Here is a 22,305-nt window from a genome sequence, read left to right on the forward strand (position 1 = left end):
ATTCATATTTACAAATGTCTTTTACTAAGCAACATCTAACATTCCTAATAATTATACAGTAGTTAATAATTGTTAATGAAAAATATTAATAATCCTAACAAAAATTTTTAAAGTATTATTACAGTATTTTTAATACAGGTTTCATTACGATATGCTATTATCAAAAGCATTTTACTTTCTTCACCATGCAAACTTTATTTGATTGAGATTCATAATTAACCAAAGATATGCCATTTCAATCCCTTTTTATCATCAATGTTTGAACTTATTTTAGGGCCGTAGCGTACTAAACAACTTTGTGTTTATTTAAAATATGTTTTTCTTTATAAATGTAGGTGGAATAAGGTTATTCTAGGTTCATTAAGAAATAATGTACATATCCCAATAATTATAATAATCTTTCCATTAAAGTAATCTTTATTGAAATACTACATGTTAAAACCAAGATTTCCAATACAACTGTTAAGCTTGGTCACCACAAGGACCAAACATAAAGTAAACTGCAATGCAAACAAATTTACCAACCACAAGCGACAGTTTAAATCAATCGCTTTTGATTGACCAATTTGCTTGCATTGCTGCTTATGTCCTTGTGTTGCATCTAATCAAGCTTTACCTATAGAAAGAAAATACATCATCATAAATTGTTATTTAATTACAAATTAAAGCACCGTAACATTATTTGGCAAAATAAAAATGTTCTAATCTATTGATATACTGTACTGTAAACTACAGTCTTTCATTAGCCTGGAGATCCCTTAGTTTACATAGGCCATTATATTATTATAAGTCCCCATAAACATACTGGATTTACATGAAAAATTCGAGCCACTGCTGCCACATGGTTGTGGTGAAGCGAAATTTAGGTAAATGACATTCTCATAAAATTCATGATAAATAGCATCACAGTAAACACTACAACAGCCAGCAAGAAATAGTTTGAAAATTTTTGAAATAGTGCAGTTACAAAAACAATTAGATGGCATGAAACTTTGTAAAATACAATTAGTCTGTACATTTTACATTTTATAATACAATGTCATTTAAATGTAATTCAGTATTTAGAAATTAAATTCATTCACAACACACAATAGCACACAAAATGCGAGTCTTATAACATGTACAGTATTTGAGAGTGCTTTAAACAGGCCAAATACGAAAATTTATTTTATTTGACATCACAGACTCGCTTCAAAATGTCATTCACAATGCACTACAGTATTAATATACAAATAATGCACAAGTCAGAGTGCACTAGAGGGTATTTAAAATGAGGCCTAGCCGAGTGCATGTTCAACTATATTGAGAGTACGAATTTAGAATTGTGCATTATTTGTTTTTGCATTGGTCTAACTATTTTCACCTACCTTTTTGGATGAATACACCTAGGCCTAGCCTAGAAAGAAGCCAGCAAAACACGGCAAGCACCACTTCTCGGCAACCAAATTACCGCCTAGTCTAGGCTTAGCAAAACATGTGTGTAGCAAGATACACAAGTCGTGTGTGTGTTTTTTTTTTTAATTGGGGCAGCGAGACTAGCGCGATCGTTATTCTGCAATACGATTTACACACAGAGTGCATGTCTGATTGGCTACATCATTGAACCTATGTAAGTAATAAACTTGATAAAATTGCATTAGCTTAGCCTTCTCCTAGAATGTTTGACAATGTACAGAATTATCTGCAATAATAGTAGTCAATTTGTATTTCTATATTGCTTTTTTAGCACTAGCCTAAATTCTATACTTGTAAACAAAAATGTCTTCAGACTGTTTTGCAGCCATAATTGAAATGCTGGATAAAACTGCATTGTAGAAATTTAAAATGTACACAACAGTATCTAAACTTTAATCTTCACCGCATATATTACCAAGAGCAAACTCGTTCATAATTGTGGGAGCATTTGAATCGAACCCGACGATGTCCAGCATCCCAGGGTCAGTAGGGTCAGCGATCGTGAAACCATTGGATGTCATTGCGACCACAATTAGCTTGGCTTTCAACAGGGTTGGGTCATTCTTAAACATACACAATTTGTGTCGGTAGTTTTGAAGAGCCTGGCAAGGATGTACATTACCAACACATGTTTCACTGTCTGTATAAATGATGAAAACATCTACAGGAATGTTGTGTAGCATCGCATACTCCATCGGTTGTGCACAATCCGTGCTTCCCATACCAATCTTTAAGAGAACAATGAGATGTGAACACTAAACTAAACTTGATAGTTTGATTCAGTTCACTTTTGGAAATCCTGTCACTCTCTATTATTTGTTTTTTTTATATTCAAGACAAAATAAATGAAATGAAATGAAACTACTACACCTACTGTATGTGACTTGCACTTAGTAGTGTAGCGATTCCCGATAGTTAGGGAAATGTTAAATACTTACCGACTTCATTGTTTTAATGACTTCATCTAATCTTGAATGAGATCGTACTTGATCTTTGATGTCTATAAACTCATTTGAGAATGCCATTACTTCATAATTCAACTCTGTTTTCATTGTTACCATCATCATTGCAGCTGCAGCTTCAATAGCAGTCATGTTAGCTGAACCATTGATACCGCTAAAAGACATTGAATCACTGACATCGATTGAAAGCATGTACCTCTTCTTAGTGGGTTCAACTGCCTAAATAATTGTACAAAAATAGTACAAATATCAATGAACGAGAGCATCAATGATGTAATATACCACTCATGTATAAACATTCTCGAATATCTAACCCCCAGAAATTTACAGAAAATTAAACTACTCTACTCTCATTCAATACAAAATGCATTTCACTAAATTTCCATAAAACCGAAGCAATGATTATTGATTATATTCAAAGTCAGATTAATTATGGGAGCTGAATTGGTATGAAAATTCAAAAACACTTTTGAACTTATTTATATTATACAAAATAAAATGTACTGTACATTTTAAGTGATGTGACTGAATGTGTTGTCGGCTAAATCTAGAAACCACCAAACCTGTGTTGAGGTGAGGCAATATTTCCACATTAATGAAATAACATTAAACATACTTTTCAAGATTCAAGAAATGTCATTGGTCAAAGTTGAAAGATGTTTGCAATAAGCAGATTGTATAGTGAAATAAAGTGCTTATTTTTCATTACCATGTAATTTTACATTGTTGTATTTACTCTGTGTGTTCTATCTCTGTTAAATTGTATGTTTTAATTTTAGTGCAAGTTTGCAAGTTTGACGGCACCACTATTATAGTGTACTGCCATTGATTTAAAAGTAATTGTCAGTCTATTTATTTATATAGTGTCACATTCTTCTTAACATAAAGCTCTAAGCAGATTTTGAACAAAACAGTAAACAAATTTCAATACCCAAGTCATTTTTCAGCTATTTACAGGTATTAGACCCAGTAAGGCAAAAAACTACCTTATGTTAATGTAATGCGACCAACCTTTAAAATACACTCTATCCTAGACATTTAAATTTATTTTAAAGAAAAAAAATAATCAAGAATTGGCTTGGTTTTCCCATGGAGTAAAGATTTTTATCCAAAATCAAGACGATTTAACATATTAAAAAATTGAGTGGCTGCTTACCTAAACTAGATTTTTGGGTCTGTTGGCATTATGCCAACATAACTATTTTTTTAGCCTAATTATTAACAGTATTACTCTACAAATTTAAAATTATTTTAGTTCACTACTTTTCATTATAAAATATTTAACAATAATACGTCATTTTTGTCAGTAACAAAAATACTAAACAAGTTACATTTGAATACAAATACTATATTAATAGACTGGTGCCTAATGAATGTTATTTGGTATTTTTCAAAAACAAATAGTTACAAATACAAACAGTATTGTAAAAAACAGCTAAATTGTAGTAGGTTTTTAGATTACCTTAAAAGAAAGATAAAAGGCTGTTTCCAATTCGTCCAAAATCCTTGAATTTGGTAGCCATGTTAACTTGCCCTTTTCACCTTTTCCACTTTTGTATGTTTTAAGGGCAAGTAGCGCCATGAATGGATGGAGTCTGGATTCTTTTAACAATTCCAAATTCCTCAGTTTCTCAATTACAATTAATGCCTCTTCAGAATTGGCTGAAAACATGCCAATAGCCGTCATTCTTCCCAGATTACGTATCATTGCTGTCATAGGCATGTCCTTTAATAATGCTGTCCATACCTTATACATAATATACATTTTAATTAAAGTAACTTGAGCATTTCGATATAATACAGATACTGACTGCTTAGAGGTTAAATATAAGATTTGACATCCCTGAGGGAATGACATTATGTTTGAGGGAATATACTGTATATATAATTCCCCGAGAACATAATATAATTCCTGAGGGATGTCAAATCTTATATTTTACTGATATAAAAGGCGATTATATTACATAGCCAACAACAAGTAAAATATCTGCTGGGTCGGGTAGCTAGGATAGGCCTCCTTTTTGTATTGTATGTAAACAAGCCTGCCTAGACACCTTACCTTGCGAAGAATAATATACAGATAATTACTAATTAATGATTCCTTGGCAATAAAATATTAACTAGCCTAGGTCGTTTAAATAATGATCACCAATAAGCCTACATTAATAATAATAATATTATTATCAGGTAGGCCGAATCACCGGATGTTCGGTGCATTGTGCGCAGACCAAGTTACTACTGTTATTATTAATCAATCACAAACGGTCTTTTATCCCATCTAGAGAGGACTAATAACAAATGAGGGTGCTATGTATGCATAGTTTAATTGATTAACTTCTTCAAGCAAGTTCCGTGGCGTAGCGGATGAAGCGTTGTCTTGTGATGGAGTGTTCAAGTTGAAGTTCAAGTCCCAGTAGATGACTTTTGTTTATTTATCGACAAACGTGAGTGTTGCCACACGAAAATTACACAGTCAATATCATCGTACTCGAGAACTGGCTGGAATTTGTTTAATGACAGGGACACGATAATTACTTGAAAATTACTCAGTCAATATCATCGTACGTGAGGATATATATGATTTACGATCCTCACAGCGGTAGTCATGTGATGCAATTTCAACCAATCACGTTCACGTATTTACTATGGCTATGTAACATAAAATAATCTTTAATTGAAACAGAGGCTATTATTTTTATATAAATTCAATCTAATCTAATATTTTAGCTTATACAGTTTTGGGCAGTACTACTGTAAATTAAAGGTTACTACACACTACAGTTGGTAGGACGATAACATTTATGTTTATCTACAGATAAACATAAATTTTTCTTACATAACAAAAGAAATTAGAAAAGTTTTCATTCTAGAACTAAAATAATCATGTATGCTGTCTTTTATAAAAATAGTATTGTTAAAAATCCAATCAAATGACGTCATCTTATAAATTGTGTACAATATTAGTACTGGTTACATGTGTATTATATGTAGTTTCATGTAAAGATATTTTATTTTGTGTCGTTACATTTTTTAAAAACAAAAATCATGCAAACAACAAGTGAATGAGCCCACGCCAGCAAGAAAGAGATGTGCGATAATCAGTATTCAACATTTAATCAGGTAAGTACCACAATTGTATGCTGCGCTTATTTATGATAATGATATGACAATTAAATAATGGTGCAGATTTCTGTAAACATTTCAAAACTTTTTTCCATGCGACGTTGACTGATCGTGTTCCTAAATCAACTGTTTTACTCTGCGTCTAAAGTTGGAGCACATTTTTTTAATGGCCTAGTTTCCCAGCACACATATTTGGATAGTTTTAAAAAAACTTAGAAGAAAATTTGGAAAAAATTTACAATCATTATAGAGAAGCATCTCATAGAAATGAAATAAAAATGGAATGAAATATTAAAAGCATTTATATGGGACTTGTCATCTGAACACTTCTACATGCAACAGGTGTAGATAACAAACCACCATCAATAAGAAAATCTACAAATTTAATAAAAATAAATCTATTGAAAATGGGGGTAATTTTAATGTATGTAACCTATGTTTGTAAGATGACCACATGTCATAAGCCATACAAAAGTAACATGGTAAGCAAAATCGTGTAAAACGCATCTGTACAGATTAAATCTGATGGATATAGAGTAGGTCAAGTTTTACAACATTCGTAAAGCTAGTTACTTATTCGCCATAGAGGACGTAGATGCAAATGGTAAAGTAGGCAAGAGTCATCGATCCCTACCAAAAAAAAATAGGTACGCTAATGACCGATAGAGATATGGCAACCTTTACCTGTTGTATTACTAATTTGCATACTTTCAAGGGAAGTAATACTTCAAAATCAATGGACGTAAATAGTTTTATTCTTGACAATTTTTTTTTTATAAATAATTTGTCAGAGTACGGGCTAGTTAAATTAATTTAGGAAATACAGTCTCATAATGAATCCAACAATTTTATTACATTTGCTTGTAGTTTGAGAAGTGTGTTTATTCCACTTGAAATCTGAAAACATTGTGACTTTCCGTTACACTTTCAAGTATTTTATTATTTATTTTTAATTGGAAATAATTTTTTTCTTTTCATCTTATTGATCAACATAACTTCACATCTATTATTTAAAGACAAATTATTATTATACCTGTACAGATTTTAGGAGTTGTGTGGGTATATGCTCTCGAACCAGCTTGTTTTCTTCAATAAGAACTGCCACTTGTGTCTCATCTTCAGATTTTCTAACACACTCAACTGCCTCTAAAAACTCAACAACTTTCTTGACTTCTGAGATCTCACAATCATTGTAAAGCTTTTTCACTTCAGCAATTCCTTTGAATATGTATTTAAATACAGCATCAACACCTGAAAGAAACAATTGAATATTTAACGTTTATTATTATAAATACTGCATATTATAGTAATGAGTAACAATTACTATTAATAGAACAATGCATACAGTAGGTTTGAGAATGTGATCAACACAACTTGATGAACAGTTGGAAAGAACCAACCGGATTGAGGCCAAGCACTTTTAATACCCAAGACAGGACCCTAAACCTCTCTATCTACTGGAATACTAAAGTTGGTGTTACTGTACCTTGTTGGGCTGAAGGATTTACATGACAAAGTCGAAGAACATCTTTATGAGACCAGCCATCTCGCTTTTTATACTTTGTTACAAGGTAAGCTAACCTCCGAGGGTCTTTGTCTAGGTACCAGGCTTTAACAGCACGTCGATGGGCTCTTCCCCAGCCGCTCGACTCTCCACTTACACGTTCACAATAGTCAATAAATTTAAATAGATGTGTTGGTATACGACATACTTTTGAGAGAGCTTTATAAGCAGCAGTTTTCGTTTTTAAGTCTGAACAACGTGCACATAATGCGAGTACAATTAACAGTGGGTTTTGCTTTGAAACTCTGCCCTCATCGCTGTATTTCACAACTTCTTTAACAACATTCAAACCTTTACCAGACGCTACAAGATCAGCAACAGCTGTAACACTTTCTTCCCCAAGTGTTTCTTCTTGTACGTAATAAGTTCCTTGAGAAGATCCAAGACAGAGAAATCTTCTAAGACGGTCAATATCTTTAACATTCCATACATAGCTTTCTGCCGAATTCTGTACTTGAGAATCGTGCAACTTTTGTGTTTGCTCCACACTCTCTTGCGTCATTTCACAATACTCTAATTAATTGATTTGAATGACGAAATAAACACCTGAAAAAGCAAATTGTTTGAATCAAATATTCATGTGCATTAAAGTAGCTTATATTTATAACAATCTATAAAGTGATAAGAAGTGTTACAGTATGTTATAGTATCATTATCAATATCAGCTTATTAACATGGTTTTACAGTACTTGTACAATGCAGTGCAGGGAAACATAACCAACAGAACTAAATCATTTTTGGGGGACAATATATCTTTAACATGGTATCCTGAAATCCCCTAAAACACTGTCATTGTTTGATATCAATCAAAAATGTCTTTCGTTTCGTAAAAAAGGTGTATAATATTAAATTATAAACCAATATACTAAACACAAATTAAATGAAAGCCTAAAAGGCTATCTATAGTAAAAACGGCATTTGGTGCCAGGTGCAGAAAATGTGACAGGAATGGTCATTTTGTCAAATTTGGTCATCTACTATGTCAAAGGAGAACAGCAAATCGGCAGTCCAAGCTACTCGCGTTAGAAAAACGTTCAATAAATCAGCCAATTGCCTGAAATTGACGAGTGTGATTATGAAATGGAACAAATTAACCAAGTAATTTAAATCGACCCACTCAATAAGGTAAATTTAAAATTAGACACAGGTGCAAAGTGTATTGTCTTACCATATCTCATGATACAAGGTATTGGACAATAAGCTGCAAAGAGCTTTCGGTGGTACAATTATTCATACAATGGGACAAATAAACCTACCAATAACTGTCGCTAGTGAAACATAAAACACAATAGTGTTTCTACATAGTGAAAGAAAACTGCTTACCCCTTCTAGGACTTGACGACTCACTGAAACTGAACCTCAACGATGATTTTGTACATGAGCTAGCCAATTCTGAGGCTCCTAAGATTACAAAGTTTCCAGAAGTGTTTGATGGCAAATTAGGAAAACTGCCTTTAAAATACCAATACCAAACCCATAGAAGAAAAAGTAAAAACTAAGTTTAAGAGAATGACAGATCTTGGTGTCATAACACCAGTAGAAGAAGCCACCGATTGGGTTTCTTCAATGGTTGCAACCAAAAAGAAAAACACTGATGACATAAGATTATGTATCGATCCCCATGATCTAAATAAAGCCTTAAAACAGCCACACCACTCCATGCGTACAATAGAACACTGTAAGGTTTTTACTGTGCTTGATGCTAAAAACTACTTTTGGCAGATTCCAATTAGACAAAGTTTTAACTATATGTAGAATATAGATGTGCACTTTTTAAAATGTGATGAACTATGACGCAAAATATGAACATTTCAAGATTTTTTTTAAATTTTTACAATGTTCAACTTGTTAGCAATCTTAACCTGTTTAATATCAAACTAAAGCTAATGTTATATTATGTACTTTCAGGATATTTAAGTGAAAATGTTGAGATATATACAGACATATTTCCATTTAAAATAATGATATTTATAAAACTTAAAAAATGAAACAATATGGGGTTTACTTAAATCCTAACAGACATCTGAATTCCAATTTATATGTCATTTCTTTTTAGAATTAAAGAACTATAAATAAATTCTTTGAGATTTTGTTCCAAAATACAACATTTTTTTTTTAATTTAAGAAACATGCACCTTCTTGACAATGTTAATACAGTATAATAAGCTATAACCAGCATTTTCACAGTAAAGTTTATTTCAATATGCTTTATAATTAATAATCAAAATATATAACAAAAGACAAGCTTCCTGGGAATGGTAGATTTTGGCGACGCCTTAAAAAACAATAAGGGAAATAATAGTGATTTGAATAATAATACAACAACACTAATTCTTATTGATCTAATACATCATGTGACTGTTTATAGGTGATTATTAATTAGTCAGTAACATTTGCCCACTTTTCACCTGAATGTCAGAATTTATCTAGTTATGCTAAGTAATTATACATTACTGTATGCTATCAACACCTAAGGAAAAGATGGCGCATTATCGACAACTCTTGAAGGAGGAAGGAAAATGTGATCAGGTGAAAGAGCGAGAGATCAAACGAAAAGAGAAAGAATAACAAATCTGAATCAGGGAGCAAAAGAAGTATTTAAAAACTGAAAGAGAGTATAAGAGGAAGGGTTGAGTAATAAGAGCAAAGGCTGCCGAGAATATAGGTGACAAATGGAGAAACGGACTGAAATAACTTTACCCTTCCTAAACGAAGAAGTAGATATGTGAGAAGACTTTCAAATTGATGATGATGGACACCGACCAGAATTTCATGGAAATATCATTCTAGATGTTGCAGTTAAAACTGTTATAGATCTCTACATAAAATATGACATATCTTAGCAAAGTGCTATCAAGCATTAATGAATGAGAATGCCACCTGCGTCGTAGTCATTTTAACTAATACGTTTTTAAACATTTGAGCATACCTTGTTTATATGATCATTCCAGTTTAATTGCGGATCAAATTCAAATCACCCCTAAGATATTTAAAAGAGTCAACTCATTCAATAATATCACCTTAAGATATAGAAATATTAAAATTATATTAAAGAAATATGAAAATCTGACTTGTATGTAGTTTTTGAAATATATGGTCTAAAACATCGTTGAAAATTATTTATAATTTTTAGCCAAAAAATTTATTATTAGTTTTTAGCTATGAACGGCGTAAACAAGTTGCACCATCAGTCGGCAATTGTATGAACTACGTCATTTATCGATATAATAATTACATAAAATTATGGTTTTTAGTAATATATTTTGTATATCAACATAAAATTCAATAAAATATAATATTATTACATGTTTATTAATTAAAAAGTAGTGTTTATTTAATCTCAAGAATTTCAATAGATTATTTTCCTGTGTAAATTGGACAGTCCTGAGAGACAACGTTAAACACACGCAAGAAAATTCTTCTGCAGTGTATTTGATTCGCGTCAACTAATGAAAGGGCGAGAATCCTAAATTATTCAATCGCGAGTCAAGGGGATCGGTCAAAAACAGAGGTCTGAATAGCTTACGATGATGAGCCCCTCAGAATTAAAAAAAATTATATAAAAATGTACAAAATGGATATTTTTCAGGGTACTGTATATGGGTTGTTACTATGAAATATTCTAAACGTAAAGGCCTCATTGTAGTGTTTATGTGTACTCTTTGCTGTCTGTGTTCGCGTGACGCCCACTGAGGTTTGAATGTAAAGTATTACAGTTTGGGATTTGGCTGTCCCGATTTAGAACTTGACGGGTTCTAAAGTTTATTAAACAAGCGTGCAATGTATTAGCACAAATACATTACACTCATATCGGGATGATAAAACTCTTTTTTAGCACTTAAAATTAATATTTTTCTTAGTAACAAGCACATGGTATGTGGAACTATATTATCTTGGTGTAGGAATAAAAAACATTTTGAGGTCATAAGAGGCTCAACTACAAAAATTAGGTTGAAAGTGGTAGGTTATTGAGCCATTCATTCAAGGATTTTTGTAGTAAACAAAAGCTATATACACCAGACGATAATGATCTTTTAACCACATTATTCACGTTTTTGGTTGACTGAAATGGAATAAAAAATACTTGATCTTATACTATAGAATAGTTAAATAAATATTCACTCCAATAAATATTTTCTTAATTAATTTATTTTCAGAATAATGATCTAAAAAAAACTCTTTACCAATGTATAAAAACACAGCGCCAATGGCACTGCTTGCATAGTATCTTGCGTGCTATTTATTTGTGGTAATGAAAATGGAGTCAACTCTCAGTATCCCTATCGTAAAGCCACAGCATTAATTTTTACTTTAAATTATGATTTTCTCATGTAAATAATTTTTTTTCCAATCAAATTTTTGGTCAAAATGAATTCAACAAAATATTTAAAAAAATTATTTTTTCAGATGGACAATATAACTGAAATTACGTAATATGAGATATTGAGGTGCGAAAGTGAAATAGCAGGTAAACCGACGATCAGGGCTATGGATGATTGGGCCAAACATACAAGACGATCATGCCCATAAAGAAATGGGCCCGATCATTTCTATGATGGGCTGAACCGTCTTAGGCATTGGTCTCGATAGTCTTAATCGTTGGGCCCGACCAATAGTCTTAACATTGAATAACACCTAAATGTGTCCCTGTCTCTTAATATATCCACTTGTTCCATGGGAAAGTGTCCCCTGAATTGAATAAGGGTGTCCCAAAGAAGAGATTATATCTGTATGTGCACGCTTTAGCTCTACATTACATGAATTTGAACAAACTCAGCCCATCAACTTGTGGTCTTCACTAAGGCCGCTAGAAATACATTACATGGTTCTCATCAGCGCCCGCTCGCGATTTTTGGCCCCGCACCCAAAAAGTTCATCTTTGTGTATTGTTAAGAAAAAACAGGGGTAAATATAAGAAAAGTACAAATTTTGTTTTCATGAAAATCCGACTCACCTCCCGTCGATCGTGAACGCACAAACCATTGTGTATGTGATCGCACGATTTCGCAACATAAAGTGTGTATCTTAATCGTCGCGAACCGCCATCAATCCGTATTTTGAGCCTCATTCTGAAACCAAGTATTCTAGTCCAGGTGGTGAGCGTGTGTTTAAGTCGGGTGCAGGTCAACTCGGCCAAAGTCAAGTCGGCCCCAAGTCAACTCGGCCTTACGTCAACTCGGCCTCAAGTCAACTCGGCCAAAAACTCATCCGTCAACTCGGCCTCTAAAAAGTATGGAACGCAAAAAGTGCTAATATAGTAGTTCATTTATTACAATGGCAGGATATAGTACGGTTAGGCCTACATAATAGACGAAATAAAACGGAAATTTCAATGTAAATTATAACACACTGGGCCTGATCGTTTTTCGCCTAGTATTTATTTATATTGTTGGTTGGTTAGTCTCAGTAAGAACCCTCAGTAATGTGTTTGTTAGATCTATTTTTTGATACAACGTGGATGTTCCCAGAAATAATCGAAATATTCTTAGAAGGCCTATATATTATATAGATATTATTAGATTAATACAGTAAAATAAAACTGTTTTTTTTTTGTGTATATATTCTCTCTCAAATTATTAGCAATATGTTACGGTCAAAGTGAATAACTATATGTGACATTAAAATGGTATATTACAGTAACAAAATCTTTCACAAATTAATTTTTTCGGGGTACAATAACGATGTCAATCAAACTACCGAAGAGATTATGTTAACAAATTCGGAATGTTCTGTCATGTTAAAGTTCTATTGCAATTGTGCGCTATTCAAATTGTTTTTATTACTTTTGTGATTTGATAATAATGGAGAATCCAATGAATACATTTTATGTATGGAAAATTAATCTAAAACACACTGAAGAAATCATCATGAAAAAATGGCGTATTTTTATTTTGTCAAGCAAAACCTAAACAACATAATATAGCCTTAGCATTTTCATCTGTTTTTTAACACCCACCGCGCCCTGTATTGTTCAATAAAATTGATCACCTAAAGGGGCATTCCCACGGTCCGTACCTGTTCCGTTTCGTGGAACGGAAGACGGCTCTGTTTTTTCAACGTGACGTGCGCCAGTTCACCGTTCTGTTTTAAACATTCACACCTGTTCCGTTTTGTGACGTATTCCTTGACAACGGGCAAACAATAAAATGACAGCCGTTTCTGGATGGTCATCGGATGATAGTGAGGAAGAAATTATTCTTTTTAGAATGACACTTCACCAATATGGTCATCTTGTCAGTTTAATTAAAGATAATATTACAAAACGGGACACAAGATTCCCGATGATAGTAACAACACACACCATGACAAATTCCATGAATCCATAATTTAATACAATAAAATCACAATCACATCCCCATGGAAGCAAATTTCTCTCTTCCCATGGTGTACTGAATAATTATGAAGTAGAAACGAAATGAAAATAAAAATGTCATACAAAAAAACCGTAAGGCCAATTTGAAAATGTCTGGGTGTGTGTGCATGTAACCTATACCCATAATGCTTATGCAATTTGTATTCTTGCCCTTTGATTTGTTATGATTTTAATGTTATACATATTGTATTTATATTGATGTATATATACAGTTGTAGACCGAAGTATTATATTGTTTAAATATTATTCATTAAAATGTCTTCTTCGACAGTTATTCCTGTATACAAAATGTGAAGAAATATTTATTTATTTCAAACAATATAAATAAATACTACCTATCAATTAAACGAAAAACGATCAGGCCCAGTGTGTTATAATTTATATTGAATTTTCCGTTTTATTTTGTCTATTATGTAGGCCCTAGTCCAACCGTACTCTGTGACGTTTATCCTGCCATTATAATATTAACTACTATATTAGCACTTTTTGCGTTCCATAGTTTTTAGAGGCCGAGTTGACGTAAAGCATAGAGATATTATAGTGAACTATAATATCTCTATGCGTAAAGCCGAGTTGACGTGGGGCCGAGTTGAATTAGGGCCGACTTGACTTTGGCCGAGACGGTTTAGGGCCGAGTTGGATCGAATTCGTTCATATCCACACGTGATATCCACCTTGCATCAGAACGAGGTCTACCGCAGGTTTTTTGGTCTGCTGCTCTCGTATATTTCGCGATCGATCGTGCATAGCTACCTGTCTGCCTACAGCATTATTGCATTCAAGGTTTATTTCACTTAATTAAAATACTGTGGTGAAAGATGAACGTTGACAAAAATCCCTCTGACGAGAACGATGTAGGCCTAGCTAGGCCATGGAGGTATAAAATATTTAATAAATTTATTTATACCTCCATGGCAGCTGGCTAGCCTAGGCTAGGCCTAATGTATTTCCAGCGGCCTAAAAATAACATTAATATTTGTATGTATAGACCATGAACACTCTTTACATAGTACATAGTTTATTACATTTGTATCACGAACTCAGATCATAGAAAAAACAATTATAAATCCAATTCGTTTTCGTGGACCCGATCGTCTAATTATGTTGGGCCCGAATGTCCACACGCGTTTGTACCCGATCGTCTTGGAATAAGCCCGATCATCTGTCATTCCAGAGGCCTAACCTAACTCGGTTTAAGTTAAGCACACATGACTTACAAGTTACGATTGAAATAATGGATGATCAGAAAAAATCGAAAGCCTAATTTCTTACTTTCTTTACTTACTTCGAAGGCATTTACAAACGGTACACCAGCAGCAGCCGTTGGTTTTGGTTGTGTTTATGGTGCTTTTAATTTTGTCGGGGGTGGGGGGAAGATTATAACTATGCGGCCTTTATATACGACGTACGTACCAGTAATTGAGTAATCCGCGATTTTTGACATTAGAAATCTGTAACAGAGATTGATGCCCGCCCTCATAAGGCGGATGTATACAGACTAAAGAAGACTTGATAATAGATATTATTCATTCATTCATTCAATCTTTTATTTCGGAATCTCTGGTCCATAGAAAGTAAAAATTACATGAAATAAAATAAACAAGACTAATTACTACTACTCATCTCAGGATGGCATTCCACCTGGAGAGCATCTTGACTTAACTATAAGACGTTGCTTATAATCGTTGAGACTAAAACATTTTCGCTTGCATTTAGTCTACCCATCAGGCCATAGGCCTATATTGATTTTCTTAAGAATTCATAAAAAGAAGGAATTATACATTCCGTAAACATAAGGCTGGCACTGCAATGTCGAGGCCTTTGTGGCAACATTCTTAAACCATTATTGTAACATACCTGGAGAGATCGCAAGGTACCCTGATTATAGTTGCACCAGTACAGTACAGTTTCGTTCCTCCCACTGATGCCAGTCGCATCCAAGAGGCAGTCTTCTCTAGCATCCAAATATATGCTGGGTCCGACTGTTGAAGGGCTTCCCTAACTGGGATAGGTTCATAACTTGACTAGGATCGCACTAAAGGAGATTGCCTAATTTAATCCAAAGGTCACGATAGTATGGTTTTCGGGCTTGTGCAAAGAGCATTCGTTTTGTTAATGAGTTATTTGGTTCTCGGCAGATATGGGCTATGTAGGCTACTTCAGGTAGTAAACATGTATATAGTCTTTTAGTGGAGTTGCACCGACAATATTTTCAACATCTTTATTTGAAACAGGAGACTGAAAATTCCATCTTCCGTAGATTGCTCTTGGTGCCCTGTAACCTTCGCTTCTTTACATTTATATCCTCCTCTTATCATCTGTCTCATGAGCGAGTACCAACATGTCTCCAATTTCTTTATTTCAGAAATTATTTATTTCCATTGTAGCCAGTGGTGGCGCCAGGATTTCCCCGACGAGGGGGCCGAATTCCCCGACGGGGGGGGCCGAATTCCCCCACAGGGGCCGTACGCGCGAAAAATAGATGCTTACACACTGTTTAATAGGCTAGAGCAACTGTTTCCATTACATATAATAACAATGTCACATAATAATGTAAATCTAAATAAATCTTTCCTAAATACTCTAATACGGATCTTTTTCGACGAACTAATAATAAACTTTGATCCGAAAATGCCTCGATAGTGCATGTGATTAGTGTACGACTGTGCTTTTGTGGTCTGTTAACCTCAGATATATACCCTCTAGCCGGGTGAATAACTCAATGTAATTTAGTACCGTATACAATGATGATTGCCGTAATCGCCGTGTCTATAACACAAATCAATAAAATGCCGTTTTTTCGGCCGTGTACATAGAACAAGACATTTCATGTTTATGTTATGCCTATGAAATAATAATAAAAGAACATCATGTTTATCGTTTTTTTTATCGTTTATACTGCATACCATTATATAAAAAACATTCATACGCGAGAAAAAAGTTCACAATATTACACTCTACTCTGTACAGGTGTGTAAATATACAGGTCCACGCTAACGCTTGCACACGGACCAGGGCGGAAAATGGTGTATTTTTGGAGAGTGATGACGTCAGCATTCACACGAGGAGCGAGCTAAGACAACGTGATGCTGGTAGTGGGAGTGCATGTGTTTTGAAAATAACTCAGTTGTGGGTATTTTCCGAAGATTTTAAATTGCGTTTTCTTTTTAAACTCTTGAATTCATAAATAGTTCTCTCACTATGTAGGCCTATTTACACAACTATAGCTCTAGCCTACTCTTCTTAATTAAAAGAGTCAAGTGCGTCGAATCCGCGTCTAGCGACGGTCACGGGTTTGGTGCATCTTTTTTTTCCCTTTAGAATTAAGGGAGGTGGCTAGCCACCCTATTCACCCACCTACCCTAGATCGAGATTTATGCGCGAAAAGAAACGTGACCAGACCCTGTTTTATGGTTCGGGCCAACCGCTTCCTTTTCCCAATCGAACCCCCACCCAAACCCCTTTAATCGACAGCGAACATATACGCGGTACACCAAGGGTTATTGGTAAATTGAAACAATTCGTAAACTCAACCGTGAAAACATAACTCGTACCTTTATCCCTGTATGAACGTACGTCGATGCGTAGTTGTAAATGAATTTTCAATTTTCGCCTGGAATCTGAAAAATACACATTTTGGTCCCTGGATGTAATATGATACAGCCCAGATATGTCGACGCGTATACCGCAGTGAGCCATGAAAGATTCGTACAAAGAGACACCGCCAGACAAATGCGTACCACATCATACTGTTTACTTCGCTGTCAGTATATCGTACGTACGTCAAAAATGGAATGCCGCAGTTACTTAAAATATATAGTAGTACACTTGATGATCATATTTTTCTCCCCGACAAATATGGCCAATACTCCCCGACGGGGGGGCCAGCTTTCCCCGACGGGGGGGGGGGGCCTTTCTAAAAAAACATTAATTTTGAATGAATATAATGACCAGTTAAAGACTTTCAGTTGGTGGTTAAAACTTACCTGACCAAAATTGTGTAGTTCGCTAAATCAGTTATTGTTAAAAAACTAAAGAATTACTTGCTTTTTCTCGCTGAAATTTTCTCAACACGTATATTATGAAGACTGTAATAAAGTATGTAGACATAACCTCCTCTACTCTGTTGCCTTCGAAATACAGCCATGTCCCATCCTGCCCATTGTCCCATTATTGTATAGTATATTTTGCAATTATAAAACATCTTATAAAACATAGTTAATAACAAACTAGTGTACATTCACTTCTACAGAATTATTACCACCATGCTAAATTAGTTCACAAAGAAAGGCCGAACAGCAACAACAAAGAGTTTTTCGGAACTAGAGATAGATGACATGTTGCGTCTGAAGAAGTGGGCTACATGTACGTTAGATGTTAGATGTTGTGCCGCACAATAATTAAAAGTTGAAGGTGCTCGCAAAAATGACCAGGTACAATTACTTTGGCTAAATGTAGTGTTTGTTGAAGGCATGGTAAAGAGATTTTAATGTAGGCCTACTGGTACATGTCTTGAACTGTTTTGATGTTGCACATACTTTTGTGTTATGTTCCTGTGCTTGAAGGATGACTGTTGTTGATGAATGATTCTGGTGGTGAGCGAATGCATGCTTTACCCATATTCGGCTGGTTATTCGTTTTTTTACAAAAAAAATTGCATGAAACGAACAATTAAACATCCAAACAACATTTAACTTAATGGAGGCATGTAGTTAATAACATTTTATTTATCATGAACACTACCGGTGATCCATGCTTAGATTAGTATGAGCGTCACAAAACGTTGTATACATCCTGACTTATGGCGGCAATCAGAGCCATATATAAAATATGATGGGTCTAGGACAACTACCACCCGGACAACTACCCTCGTAGGACAATTACCCCCTAGGACAACTACTTTCTAGGACTACCCCCTAGGACAACTACCTTCTAGGACAACTACCCTCTAGGACAACTAACCCCTAGGACAACTACCCCTAGGACAATTACCCTATAGGACAATTACCTTCTAGAACAACTACCTCCTAGAACAACTACCCGTACTCATAGGGAAACTAGGTTACTTCCTAGGACAACTACCCCTGGGTAGGTAACTGTCAAACCAATATATTTACTGGACTTGCAGTAAATGCATAATGTCATTAAACAGCATGACATAAGCTCCTATGGAAAAGAAAAAGAATGAACAAAATCAGGCAAATTGTATCGATAGTAAGGGGCTGTTAAAATAAATGTTTATATGATTTTCGATGACTGGTGCAACTTGGTAAACTGTGTTCCTAGATTTCTAAACGGTATCTTACATGTCAAATGTAATTTATTATTATTTAAAAAAGCAAAATAAATGAAATTAAATGAAAAGACTAAAATGTAGGTGTCATGAGATTAGTTACTCTAGTTGTTCATTGTGTGTTGGTTGTTGAGAGAGGTAGTTTTCCAAGGGGAATATTCAATTCAATTTATTCCGGATTTTACTGGGGGACTCATCTCTTTCGATGGTACGTCCCATCCCAAATTTACAAATTTAATATAATTAAATAGAATGGTCAATGGCGTCATATATGGCTCAACACGAGCGATGTCTACATAACACGAGCGAGGTCAACTTGAGATAGTTATGTCCCGTCCTGGCGTGCCATACAAATTTCATAAGAGCCAGACACACCTCACATCCACTTTTTGGAGTACACACCTTACCGACACTTCATCAGAAGCAAATCTACAGCCCGGGCTACAGCCACATCTCACTTACAGCAACATTCATCCTCTGTTCCTGTGTGTTTGTACTTTAAACCTCACACATATTAAATTATGTATTTTAAAAAACGAAACTTTCCTCCTGCAATGTGTGAGTCCCCTTATGGGTCTCAAGTAAATTCGATTAACCAATTATAAATGGAACTATTAGATTTGGCGATATCGCTTTGCTAAATTCTATTATTTGTTGTCCAAATATTTATTTATACTTGCTAACTACGTTACCGCATTGTTACAATCTAAAATTAATTTTGGAAAGATTCAAGAAAATTTTTTTATGCTTTTTTTTTGTGTGTATTGTTTCCAACTTTGTTTGCTTTTTGTATTTTAAAAAATATATGAAATATGCCAAAAAAGAATAAGAAAAGACTACTTGCCAATAATAATAATATAGGCCTACATTTTCAGTATTTATACAAACACCGTATAACTTTCATCTACACATAAATGTCGCGACACTGAATTGCTTTGTATACAAGTTCAATAGGGCCTCCACTTTTGTCACAACTCATCATACTAAAATATGAATTTATATATATTGCGAGCCATTAATTGTATTTCTACGGTCAGTCGTCATCCAATATAGCATATCAAGGTCAGGGGTAAAAAATGGCGGTTCCGGTCATTTTTTGTCCAATGTTTAATTGGAGTAAATATTTTCAGTATTTAGGCTACATAGGCTAGTGGGCCTATAGGCCTACACAGTCTTTTGCAGTGTTAGGACGTCATACGTTCACTGGTACTCATGTCTAGACCGAACGCCAAAATGCCACTAACACTTGCCAGTCGACGTGCCAGTCGCCTAGCGCATGCGCATATCATAAAATGACGTAACAGAGTAGCAGTCGACATCAGTCGATGTGAAAATCTAAAAGTCGCTAATGATCTTACTAATTATGATTATGTCGTCATTTGACTGGACGTGTGGAAATTATTTTCATTTCATTTTCATGTTTATGTGTACGTAAATGGGCCTTACACGTGATAACCTTATTTATCCTAAAAAATCTAATACAATTTTCGAACAGCATTTATTTAAGTATAATGTTTTAAGGCAATGATAACCAATATTATGATAGGCATAGGCCTAATGTAATAGGTCACACACAAATTTACAGAATCATTTCGAATGATATAATTGTCCTTATTTTCACTATATGAAATTTCAGCTAAATGTTGGATTTTCTCGTGATGATATGCACATAACACGTTATGGTGGAGACTAATGCAACCTCTGTATGCTGTCACGAATTTGCCACCTGCTGCAAAACAATTAAAATAATACTTTACTTTGTTTTGTTATAACGCATAAAACAAATTATACGATAAGGAACAAGACTTGACAACATAATTACTTGATAGACAATCGGTTTGCCTCACCGGCATCCCACTTTTTGATACCGTTACGAAGTAAACAATTTACCTTGATAATTGAAACTTTGTTTTGTTACTGCTGTTTTGCATGATGTATATTCCGTTCAAACGAACTCGACTTGCTCATAGTCGATGAATCGTCAACTGAGAAATCAGGCTGGTTGAACGTCCGGTCACTACGGGAGTCACTACTAGACCAACCAAATGACCATTCTGAAATGGACCAGTCGAAACTAGACCAATTTATTTCATGAGACCAGTCGAAGTCGAACCAGTCAAAACTGGACCGGTCAAAACTGAACCAATCCAAACTGGACCAGTCAAAACTGGACCAGTCAAAACTGGACCAGTCAAAGCTGGACCAGTCAAAACTGGACCAGCCAAAACTGGACAATTTCAATTTGAGTAAATTCTTTTTTGTGAGTTTTTCGCTCAAAATCTGCTGGTCGTTCATTTTCATTGCGGAAATTAATTCATCTTGAGGTAGTGACGTGTTTATGGAAAGTAATTCTTTTGCTCGTCTGTCTTCTAACTTATCATGGGAAACTGCATGTGACTGTTTTGATGATCGTGCTTTTAATAGGGCTTTCAGTAATATCTTATCCTTCTTTAACGAAACATCTCTGAAAACCTAAGTTGTAAAAAATTAGTAGTAGTAAGTATGCATTGATTCTTGGTTGTATTTATTGTACAAAAACCTATAATGAAATGGACAGATCTTGTGAGATGTTTCTCCCAGTGGAGAAGTAATAAACTCAAAAGATTAATTTCGCACTGTGCATTAACATTTGGATAACAAATGAATGCCTGTTCGTTTGGTTAATTTGATAGAATTAATCATAACTGAATTGATTCATATATAATTATTTACCGCTGGCGGGATGAGATGAAATAGGCATTCATAATAATCTTTTTAAAAATGTTCAGCCACTTGGCCAAGAATTGCCAATAGTAAATTGAACTGTCCATCGCTGCTGTTTAACTCTTTATCTGAACTGTGTTCTTTAAAGTGCATACGGGCTGTGTACACGAGACCTTAGACCTACAGTTTGGTCTTGAACTCATGCCGATATTGTTGGCTCTTTGTTTACGGTAACGACGCCCTCCCTTCCGCATGGTCATTTTACTCATTATGCACAATAAATACACAAGCCTCTGTGGTTCTTTTATAAATTAGGACAAAACATTTGTACTTTGTAGCTACAATAAATAATCACAGGAAGTCAAATAAGCTAAGAAGAATTAAAGAGCCTACCTGTTTATATGGTGCTGCATTACCTATCGTCATTATTGCAATTAATAAAATCCCTATTATAGTTTTACTCCACACCATGTTTGTTGAAGTCAACTGAGAAATAAAATACCACTTTCCAATACTAGCACCTGTAATCAAATAGGAATACATAAAGGAAATTAACTTCCGCCTCTGCAGCAAGACAACTATGCAGCCTGTGTATAAGTACAACTTCTATTTGTAGTGATAAAAACCTTATATTTCTTATTTTTCTCTCCTTACTACTTTTATCTACAACACATCCAAAAGATGATTTCGAGATTACATCAGTGAAATGTAGACCTATCCGTTATGTTAACATTGAATGTTGCTGTCTGATATGGACATATAAAGCGTTGTGAGAACGATCAGCGCTTTATAAAAAGAAGGAATTATTATCATTATAACAGCTAAAAAATTA

At 34.4% G+C, this 22,305-nt stretch overlaps 1 protein-coding gene and 1 long non-coding RNA gene across 5 annotated transcripts; both read right to left on the reverse strand.

Moving 5' to 3' along the window:
- Positions 1-46: 46 nt before the first annotated feature.
- On the reverse strand, positions 47-14,927 carry LOC140046643 (RNA-binding protein RO60-like). Of its 4 annotated transcripts, none has more exons than XM_072091343.1 (6): positions 14,891-14,927; positions 7,027-7,650; positions 6,574-6,791; positions 3,880-4,164; positions 2,394-2,636; positions 47-2,183 (listed from the first exon to the last, which is right to left on the reverse strand). In XM_072091343.1, the coding sequence occupies exons 2-6, from the start codon at positions 7,604-7,606 to the stop codon at positions 1,848-1,850; spliced, it is 1,662 nt and encodes a 553-aa protein (XP_071947444.1). In that variant the 5' UTR covers positions 7,607-7,650; positions 14,891-14,927; the 3' UTR covers positions 47-1,847. The 4 variants fall into 4 exon arrangements, with proteins under 4 accessions (XP_071947444.1, XP_071947440.1, XP_071947441.1 ...); XM_072091339.1 differs by lacking the exon at positions 14,891-14,927 and adding an exon at positions 14,763-14,873; XM_072091340.1 differs by lacking the exon at positions 14,891-14,927 and adding an exon at positions 14,750-14,855.
- A 5,416-nt stretch (positions 14,928-20,343) lies between these two features.
- On the reverse strand, positions 20,344-21,966 carry LOC140048005 (uncharacterized). The gene is made up of 3 exons (XR_011845027.1): positions 21,867-21,966; positions 20,661-21,242; positions 20,344-20,499 (listed from the first exon to the last, which is right to left on the reverse strand). It is a non-coding gene; the product is annotated as an uncharacterized lncRNA (long non-coding RNA).
- Between the last annotated feature and the right edge of the window lie 339 nt (positions 21,967-22,305).

The sequence above is a fragment of the Antedon mediterranea genome, chromosome 4 (genome assembly GCF_964355755.1).
Source record: "Antedon mediterranea chromosome 4, ecAntMedi1.1, whole genome shotgun sequence".
NCBI lineage: Eukaryota > Metazoa > Echinodermata > Crinoidea > Comatulida > Antedonidae > Antedon > Antedon mediterranea.

Bases quoted from the DNA above. Each gene is read 5' to 3' on its own strand.
- LOC140046643 (XM_072091343.1), bottom strand. From the start codon at position 7,606: ATGACGCAAGAGAGTGTGGAGCAAACACAAAAGTTGCACGATTCTCAA. The intron at 2,637-3,879 runs GTAATCTAAAAA...ACAATTATTTAG, and splicing joins CCTTTTATCTTTCTTTTAAG to GCAGTTGAACCCACTAAGAA. The intron at 2,184-2,393 runs GTAAGTATTTAA...GTTCTCTTAAAG, and splicing joins TCATTAAAACAATGAAGTCG to ATTGGTATGGGAAGCACGGA.